A 9,615-nucleotide genomic window follows, 5' to 3' on the forward strand; every position below is an offset into this window, starting at 1 on the left:
CGTGGCCCCTGGCCCGTGCCTGCCACGCCCGCCCTGGTACCCAAACGGGGCCCCAGATCCTTGGTGAATCGATCCCTCCAAATTCAGGTGATCTCCCCCGGCTCCAAATCGCCGAACCCTCCCAGGTCCAGCGCCAGACGGAGCCAAGCCCCAACCAGGACGGGCCTCAGAGCATTGGACACCAGCAGCACCATCTCCAAGACCCAGGTTTGGGGTGAAAGATGGCGCTGACCGGGTGCAGCTGGCTCCTCCTCAGCGGTGAGCGAGAATGCTGCCCCCCAGAACCCCAGCCCCCGGTGGCTTCAGGGTGGTAGGGGATCCCAGCTGGCCAGGAGAGGGAAGGTGTGAGCAGCCATCCAGCATGCTGGGTAGGGAGGGCATCTCTGCTTCCCACGGGCTCCAAGAGGCACCCGCATGAGCCAAGCCGGCTCAGCCACCCAGAGAGGGTGGCAGGGTGGAGTGTGGGGATTTCTAAGACGGGAGCATGAACTGGGGCGAGGGAGCCACAGTTGCGCCTTTATTCACGTAGTAAACCCTTACGGGGTCTGAAAGCTTAAGTAGGGTGACTTCTAACCCCTGAGGAGGTAGCTTTGGGCAGTTGCCTGTCCCTTCTCAGCCTCGGTGTCCTGGTCTGTGAAGTGGGCCCAGCGCACAGGGTCACTGGAAGGTCATCTGAAGCAGCGTTACCCATGCCGGCTACGGCACCTGGAGGTGCTCTCCATGCTCTCCTGTGTGAACGCCCACTCTGGAGCGTTAACAAGGAGGCCCACTTGTGACCCCCACTGCACCTGATACTTGAGGCTCAGAGAGGTTGACTCACTGCCCCGGGTCACACAGCCAGAAAGTGGCAGGGATGAGCGCTAGCCCCAGGGCCCTCCCTCCTAGCCCAGATCTGCTAGCCTGGAAAGTACCGGAAACCGGGCCAAGTGCGGGAGTACTTCTTGCATGAGCGCTCGTTCCGGGGAACCCACATAGCTCAGACCCAAGCAGCCCCGACCAGCTGCTCGGGTTTGGAGCTCACCTGTCCTGTTTAGAAGAAAGGGGTGGAGCAGGTTAACGATGGGGAAGCGCAGGAAGAGCCCTGGACCGGGGAGCCGCGGCCAAGGGGCTGGAGGAGCCAGCCTGGTCTTGCGAGACTCGGTTTGATGACTCTCACAGCCGGAAAACCCCCTGGGTCCCACGAAACCCAAGGCCCCACGGGCTGCGTGTGGGCCCTGCGCTTGGCAAAGCCTTAGGGCTAGATCCTCAAAACAGCCGGTCGAACTCAGCCCTCGGAGCACGCAGAGCCTCCCCAGGGCGTAGGGCCTGCGCCTGGCTAAGGTTCACTGAGCACTCACGATGCCCCCGGAACACAGAGGTCAGCCGCCCACATCTCGCGCAGGGACCCCGGCCAAACCTGACTCACCCAGCCCCTCTGACCCTGTTTCTTCAGCCGTGTTCCTGAGCACAGGGGCCGAGATCACTATCACCCCGGAGCCTGACAAGCCGGCAGAAGGGGACAACATCACGCTGGTGGTCCGTGGGCTTTCGGGGGAGGAGCTTGCCTACAACTGGTACGCGGGGCCCTCCATCAACCTGGCTTACCTGGTGGCCAGTTACATCGTAAGCACAGGCGATGAGACCCCCGGCCCGGCCCACACCGGGCGGGAGGCTGTGCGCCCCGATGGCAGCCTGGACATCCACGGTGCTCTGCCTGGGCACTCGGGCACCTACATCCTGCAGACTCTCAACAGGCAGCTTCAGACGGAGGTGGGCCACGGCCGCTTGCGGGTCTATGGTGAGACACCACCCAGACCTCCTCTTCCCCAGCCGAGCCTTCCCACCTCTTTTCCAACCCCTTAAATTAAAAAAAATAAATAAATAAAGCCATTAAAAAAAAATCTTAGATAACATGAAAACGCTCTCCTCCTTCAGGATGGCATCCAGGATTACACCTGCCTTTTATCCCATTCTTTGCCACTCTTGCTGGGGTCACAGGGGCACCACCAGGATCCAGCCATGCCCCTTGACTGAGGAGGGGGCGCCCCTGGGAGCAGGCGGTGCCCGGCGCCCTCCCCCTCTGTCTCTTGCCCCACAGAGATCCTGGCCCGGCCTGTGGTCATGGCCAACGACACGGAGCTGGTGGAGCGGCGAGACACCCTGCGCCTGCTCTGCAGCAGCCCCAGCCCCGCCGAGGTCCGATGGTTCTTCAACGGCGAGGCCCTGCCCATCACCCTCCGCCTCGGCCTGTCCGCCGACGGCCGGGTGCTGACCCGGCACGGCATCCGCAGGGAGGAGGCCGGAGCCTACCAGTGTGAGGTCTGGAACCCGGTCAGCGTCAGCCGCAGCGAGCCCATCAACCTGACCGTGTACTGTGAGTCCTCCCGGCCCCGCTAGAGATACCCAGGGCCCGAGCCGCGCAGGTGGGGAAACTGAGACCAAGAGAGGGCGCCCAAGGGCAAACACTGGGCCTGCTGGGGTTAGGTACCAGGGAACCCTCTGTAGACGGACTTGATCTACCTCCTAAAGACTAGCAGCAAAAAAAAAAAAAAAAAGACTAGCAGCACTTTTGGAATAAATGACCCTTCCATTGGAAGCAGTACTTGCAGGGAAGGGACAGTGGAGTGATTGGTTTGGGAAAGGGAGGAGGGAAGGGAGATATAAACACCACCAAAGCACGGAGTCCTTGCCAGGGGCGGCCCATCCGCAAGCGGCGTGGAATCCGGGGGAAATAAACCGCTGAGGTACTCGAGGGCCGGCGCTGTAGAAAAACTTAGAGCCTAGAATCCTAAAACCAAGGAATTCTGGAGTTGAGAAGCATGGGATTCTAGACTCTGAGGATCCTAGTAATTCTAGAGGCAGAGATTCTTAGAATCTTAGCATTTGATTCTAAAATCTTAGAGCCACACTCTCCTAGCATCTTAGAAGCATAGATCTCTAGAAGCTTAGAATCTTAGAACCTGACAGCATCACTCTCGGAGCCTTAGAATTCCAGACTCTTAGACGGCCTTATCAGAAACCAATCATCTAGACTTTTTTTTTAATGGAGCCATAGATTAAAAAAAAAATCTCGACATTTAGTCTGGCTCAACACCCTCCTTTTACAGAAGAGAAACTGGGACACACACACACCCATACACCCACACCCCCACACCCGCACTGAGAAGGAAAGTGGGTCTGGAGATCCTAAAGCGAGTTAGCCATCCATGCGGGCTTCCAACAGGCCAGAGCTCTCTCCCTCCACTAGGCCCAGATCCTCCCAGGGCCCCAGCCTGGTGGAAAGGAAGCCAGGGGTGCCCACCTCCCCTCTCCTCTGCCTCTACTGCCCCGTCTTTCTCTCGCTGCTGCCCCCACAGTCGGCCCGGAACGCGTGGCCATCGTGCAGGATTCCATCCCCCGCACGGGCTGCACCATCAAAGTCGACTTCAACGCGTCCCTCACGCTGTGGTGCGTGTCCCGGTCCTGCCCGGAGCCCGAGTACGTGTGGGCCTTGAACGGGCGGGCCCTAAAGAACGACCGAGACCACCTCAACATCAGCGGCATGACCGCCGCCCAGGAGGGCACCTACACGTGTATCGCTAAGAACACCAAGACCCTGCTCTCCGGCTCGGCCTCGGTGGTGGTCAAGCTCTCTGGTGAGTCGCCCCGGCCAGGCCCGGCCAGGCCCGCCCACCACCCCCTCCGCGCGGAGGCCCCGTGGGACTGCGCGGGTTTGGTGGCGCCACCCACAGGCCACCGCTTGCCCAGCCGGCATGTCTGGAAAGGGAGCGAACGCTGGGGTCTGTCTGAGCGGAGGGGCGAGTCAGGTGGACCCCCTCCCCCTGCAGGGGACCGTGGAGACAGCGCCTCCCAGGCGCCTGGAAAACAAACGACAGATCTGACTCTCCTCCTTGAAGGGTGGCAAAGCGAGAAATGGGTCAGATGCCCCACGTTTCGCCTCGGCGAGAATGGCAAAACATTCATCTGTCCCCTCGCGCGGGCGCGCCCGTTCTAAATTCAGTCCCCAGCTGCCGAGGGGCGTGGCGCACTCCTTGCCGCACAGGCAGCTGAGGTTCTGGGTGGCCGACCAGATCGCCCCGTTATCTGGCCCAGATGACGGTGCGCCCGAGCACGTACGCCCGGAAAATCAGAGCCAATTGTTGGCAAATGGAAAAACACAGCTGGGGAGGCATTTTCTGATCCCTGTCCTCAGATGCCCTGGGGGCTTTGGGTAGTGCGGACACAGCTGGTGTGTTCAGAGCCATCAGGATCCTCAGGGGACATTTTTGCATCCCCTGGGGATGGTGGCATTGAATGCTGGGGTCTGATTCATTCTGCCTTGGTTCCTTCCCAAGTGGCCACCATTCCCTGGGGACAGAGGGAACAGTCCTCCCCTCCCTCCCCCGCCCCTCCCTCCTCCTAACAGGCTGGGTCTCATCCAAAGGGTGGATCCTCTTTCACCCAAAGCAGAAATGACATCCCCAAAGGTAAGTGCACCTCCCGCCCCACCCCACCTGGGCCCTGGCAGCTGGTCTTGGCAGGAGACAGGGGGGTGGGCCAGATGACCTCGGGTGTTCTCCCCAAGCCCTGCCTGTGGCGGGGGGTGGGGGGGCCCAAGGTACGCAGGTACGTACAGGGAGTGGGCACAGTGCCCCAAACGGCCTCCTGAACTGTCGGCAACCCTGTGGCAGGTGCCAGGAAAGAGACAGAGGAAAACGGAGACACCACCCTCTCCCGACCTGGAGGGGGGAGATGCAGGTCTGATGGAGGAGACACGGAGCACACTTAGGGAGATTTCCCATTCTGATGGAGGAGACGCGGCCATTTTTATTTACTACTTCTTAGAATTCCTAGTCCGGTGGGGGAGACACGGTTCCCCCCCTTTGGGGTACTCCCAATCTGATGGGGGAGTAGAGACCTCCCACCCTCTAGGAATTTCTAGTGTCATACCCTAATCCAGTCTCTGGGCTTTTCCGGGCTGATTGGAAAGACCTAACCCACAGTCTGGAACATGCTGTCTGATGGAGGAGACATGCCTCCGACCCGCTGGGCTCTTTCGACCTGGTGGGAGACTGTAGCCCCTACCTTCTGAGGTCTCTCAGTTGGGCAGAAGAGGCACAACCTGGGGTGCACAACTCCCAACTATCTGATGGGGGAAACACGGCCCCCGTGTTCTGAGAATTTCCAATCTAATGGGGGAGGCACAATGTCCTGGCCGGTGCTGCCCAGTTGGTTGGAGCATCGTCTTGTAACCAGAAGGTTGCGGGTTCGATTCCCAGTCAGTTTTTTTTTAATAAAAACTTTTAAATGGGGGAGACACGGTCCCCCATATTCTAAAATTTCCAATCCGACAGGGAAACCATGGCCCTTCTATTGGGAGAATTTTCAATCTGATGGAGGAGACATGACCTTGTCCTCTAGGGTCCTTCGGTTTCCTGGGAGAGAAACCCCCCAAAGTCTGGAAATTTTTAGTCTAACGGGGGAGACACGGCCCCCTGACAGGCACTGTAGGGACACCTCCACCACAAGTCACCTTCCTCTGTCTCCTTCTTAGAACCCTGCATGCAGGAGCGCCAGCCAGCTGGGGGGAAGCATCGATGAGCCGTCTGGGGGTGGGAAGGGGACACTGTGCCCTGCGCAGGCCCAGCTGACCCTGCGCCCCCGTCGCTCTCTCCCCAGCGGCCGTGGTGGCCATGTCCATCGTGCCGGTGCCCAGCAAGCCCACGGAGGGCCAGGACGTGACGCTGACGGTGCAGGGCTACCCCAAGGACCTGCTGGTCTACGCCTGGTACCGCGGGCCTGCCTCCGAGCCCAACCGGCTGCTCAGCCAGCTGCCGTCGGGGAACTGGATCGCAGGCCCCGCGCACACAGGCCGGGAGGTGGGCTTCGCCAACTGCTCGCTGCTGGTGCAGAAGCTGAACCTCACGGATGCCGGCCGCTACACACTCAAGACAGTCACCCTGCAGGGCAAGACGGAGTCTCTGGAACTGGAGCTGCAGGTGGCCCGTGAGTATGCGGGAGGGGGAGGGTCGGAGGGCGCCTCTTTCCAGACGGGGGCTCCCGAAAGGGGCCTCTGACCCCCTCCGTAAGGCTGGGGGGACATAGATCAAGGACAGATATGCCTCCCCACCTGACCGCGAGAAGGGACCTGGTCTCCTCCATCTGACTTGGGGGTCCCCAGAGGAGCTCTTCGGTCACACTGATGACCCAGACCAGGGGCAGACAGGCCTCGTCTGTCAAACTCACAGCTGCTACAGGGGCTTCCATGCCTCCTCTCTCTCACAAGAGGCACACCAGACTGAGCGTTTCAAAAAGGGGACATAGCCTGAGGGTAGGGCATCCTTTATCCCACAGACGAGCTGGCCCTAAAACACAGAGAGTACTGTATCTACCGCCCTACTGGGGAGACGGGCTAGTAATGGGACTCTACCTCCCATCAGGCAGACTAGAGGGACCGAAATGGGGTGGATCATGCTGCCCCCTTCCGCTGAGTATCCTGGACAATGGGGACCATGTCCCATCCTTTGCATCACAGTGAGAGTGAGGACAGACCTGCTACCAGCACAGGGTGGAACTTACCTCTCAAATTGAAATGGGAATGACTTGTTTCATTAGCATGGAGGTCTCCGGGTGGTGGGCATTGCGTCTCCTCCACCAGACTGGGCGTTCCCGATGGTCAGGAACCAGGTCTCTTTCACCAGTTTGGAATTCCCGGATGTTGGTGACTGTGTCTCCCCATCAGCCTGAGGACTCCCAGGTGTTGGGGACCGTGTCTCCCCAATAGACTGGGAGCCCCAGAGCCAGGGACCGTGTCTCCTCCATCAGACTGGGGGCTCCCAGGGCCAGGGACAGTGTCTCCTCCATCAGACTGGGGGCTCCCAGGGCCAGGGACAGTGTCTCTTCCATCAGACTGGGGGCTCCCAGAGCTGGGGACAGTGTCTCCTCCATCAGACTGGGGGCTCCCAGAGTCAGGGACAATGTCTCCTCCATCAGACTGGGGGCTCCCAGAGTCAGGGACAATGTCTCCTCCATCAGACTGGGGGCTCCCAGAGCCAGGGACCATGTCTCCCCCATCAGACTGGGGGCTCCCAGAGCCAGGGACAGTGTCTCCCCCATCAGACTGGGGGCTCCCAGAGCTGGGGACAGTGTCTCCTCCATCAGACTGGGGGCTCCCAGGGCCAGGGACAGTGTCTCCTCCATCAGACTGGGGGCTCCCAGAGTCAGGGACAGTGTCTCCTCCATCAGACTGGGGGCTCCCAGAGCCAGGGACAGTGTCTCCCCCATCAGACTGGGGGCTCCCAGAGCTGGGGACCGGGTCTCCCTAACACTGAGTGTCTCCAGACCCTCCACAGGTCTGAGAGGCCACGTCCCAGAGGCAAGGCCAAGTTTCACCCATTAGGGCAGGAGCTCTGGGGCACCGTGGACTAGGTCATCCCAGGCGGGGGCCTGGCCTCCCCCTTCAGACCAGGCACTCTCAGAAGCCACGTCCCTGAGTCAGAGACAGTGCCTCCCTCCCTCAGACTTGAAGCTTCCCCGATCAGGCGCCCAGTTGCTGGCAGACACCTCTTTCACCCATTCACTGACCAAGCCCTGGTTTTCCGGGTCAGTGTCGGGGGGTGGGGGTGGGGGGAGAATGCTGTCCAGCGACAGCAGCCCACCCCCCCGTGAAGCCCCAGGCTTCCCTTTCACCTGTCTCTCTTCTCACAGTCAGCCTCTCTCCCTTGCACGAGGACCAAGGCCACCTTCCTGAACCTGAACCTGGCGCAGGCTGAGCGTGGGGCGGGTGGGGCCGCCGGGAGGCCGGGGGCGGGCAGGGCGGCAGGAGGGGTGGGGGCGCCGGGGTCGGCTCCTCTACCTCCCTGACGGCCCGCTCCACCCTCTGCCCCATCCTCCACCGCAGCCCTGGAGTAACGGCGTGGACCCGGATGCCTCCAGAGAAAAGAGCTCTTGGTGCCATCCTGCGCACGCCCTCCCCGCGAGCGGAGGGAGGGTCACCGTGGCTTTGGTCCTCTGTCCTCCTGCTTCCACCATAGAGTTAGAGCCAACAGGGCCCTACTCTGTCCCTGAGCTGTCGGGGAGCCAGGGAGGCCATAAACGTCCTGGTTAACACACGTGTGTGTCGGCCTCTGCTTCCATCATTGCCGGCCCTGCCATTTCCTGGGACGCCCCTCCCCCCCCCGCCCCCGCTTCCTTCCCCACCCATTCCTCTCCGTCTGGGTGCATGCATGCAGAGGGGTGCTCAGATCACAAGGCTGGAGCCCCCACTGCTTAATATTGCAACTGGTCTCCCCAGGTTCTATCTGAGGGTCCTGCCTCCCAGTGGGTCACAGTCCGCCCCTCCAGGGGACACCAAACAGAGGCAGGCTCTGTAGGACATGGCCCTCCCCTATGCTGTACATCACTCCATCTCCCAGGCCTGAAGCAAAGCCATTTATGCAAAGGACAGGACCCTGTGAATAAATGAATGCAAATGAGGCAGAGGCTGGGTGAGAGGAGAGATCAGGGGAGCAGGAGCCAGAGAGAATGTGCCTGCTAACGCCTCTGGTGAGCCGCAGGCTCCACCCAGCCAAGATGCCCCATTAGAGAGAGACTCTTGATGTTGGCCAGAAATGGTGGTGGCTTGGGGGAGAAAGAGAGGTTTGGGTAGGAAAAGGCTGGTACAGAGATTTCCTGGAAACTTTCAAGACAGCCTTTCTGAGGATGGCTATGTTGAGGAGGGATGATGAGTGGTAAAAGATCGCCAGAATGAGTTTTAAAACTTGGGCCATAATCTCACACTTGTCATGGAGTCACTAGACCCTCAGTTTGTCCAGGGTATGGACTTAAGGTAGACTAGACTTTTCCAAACCATTTTATTAGTCTCAGAGCCTTTTCTTCAAATGCAAAGCTTACATCATAGGTCAATATATTATTTTAATAGCCATGAAATAAAAGCAGGTATCAGTTCAAAAGCTATAGCCTTCCCTCCCCCCAAATTTCTACACACTTGAAAACAATTCCTCAATTTTAAATAATATTTAGATTACAGGGGCCATAAAAATGCAAAATATGCAGGGGGTGGGTGTAGATGGAAGAGGGTATAGGGGGATAAATGGTAACGGAAAAATACAATTAAAAATATTAAAAATAAAATAAATATTAAACCAAACTAAGAACAAAAAATTGCAAAATCAATCAGAATCAAATGCCAGTGAAAACACTAACATAGAAATCTGTAGGATATGGCCAAAGCCACACTTGGAGGGAGAATGATAGCCTTCCAGGCTTAAATACATTGAAAGTAATAAAAGAAAAAACTTTTTTTCCATTTTTTTATTTAATTATTTTTCAAGTACAGTTTTCTGTCTATTACTCCCATCCCATCCCATCCCCGTGCTCCCAGAAAAAACTTTTAAAGTGAACCAAATAAGCTTTCCATTGAAGAAACTAGAAAAAGTTCATGAAATAAACTGAAGGAAAAAGGTAAGGAATTGAGAATAAAAGCAAAAATGGACAAAATATAAAACAAGATCAGAGTTGGTCAGTAAAATCTAAAGCTGATTCTTTGAAAATGCCAAAGAAATGGACAAACTTTTTGCAAGTGTGATGTGAGACACGAACTAATACGTGAAATAAAAGAGAGGTTGCTCTGGTTGAGGTGGAGGGTCAGTCTGTCCC

At 58.0% G+C, this 9,615-nt stretch overlaps 1 protein-coding gene across 1 annotated transcript; it reads left to right on the forward strand.

The window, feature by feature from the left end:
- The first annotated feature begins 221 nt into the window (after window positions 1–221).
- Window positions 222–8,067, forward strand: CEACAM16 (CEA cell adhesion molecule 16, tectorial membrane component). The gene is made up of 6 exons (XM_037058159.1): window positions 222–258; window positions 1,433–1,777; window positions 2,078–2,353; window positions 3,336–3,614; window positions 5,638–5,964; window positions 7,859–8,067. The coding sequence occupies exons 1-6, from the start codon at window positions 222–224 to the stop codon at window positions 7,867–7,869; spliced, it is 1,275 nt and encodes a 424-aa protein (XP_036914054.1). The 3' UTR covers window positions 7,870–8,067.
- Window positions 8,068–9,615: the final 1,548 nt, after the last annotated feature.

Source organism: Sturnira hondurensis, unplaced genomic scaffold (assembly GCF_014824575.4).
Source record: "Sturnira hondurensis isolate 20B ecotype Veracruz unplaced genomic scaffold, ASM1482457v3 Scaffold0001020, whole genome shotgun sequence".
Taxonomy (NCBI): Eukaryota; Metazoa; Chordata; class Mammalia; order Chiroptera; family Phyllostomidae; genus Sturnira; species Sturnira hondurensis.

What these genes read in the sequence shown, in the direction of transcription:
- CEACAM16 (XM_037058159.1), top strand. Translation starts at nt 222, where the DNA reads ATGGCGCTGACCGGGTGCAGCTGGCTCCTCCTCAGCG. An exon ending in CGGCCGCTTGCGGGTCTATG is followed by an intron (nt 1,778 to 2,077) that starts GTGAGACACCAC and finishes CTTGCCCCACAG; the next exon opens with AGATCCTGGCCCGGCCTGTG. An exon ending in CATCAACCTGACCGTGTACT is followed by an intron (nt 2,354 to 3,335) that starts GTGAGTCCTCCC and finishes CTGCCCCCACAG; the next exon opens with TCGGCCCGGAACGCGTGGCC.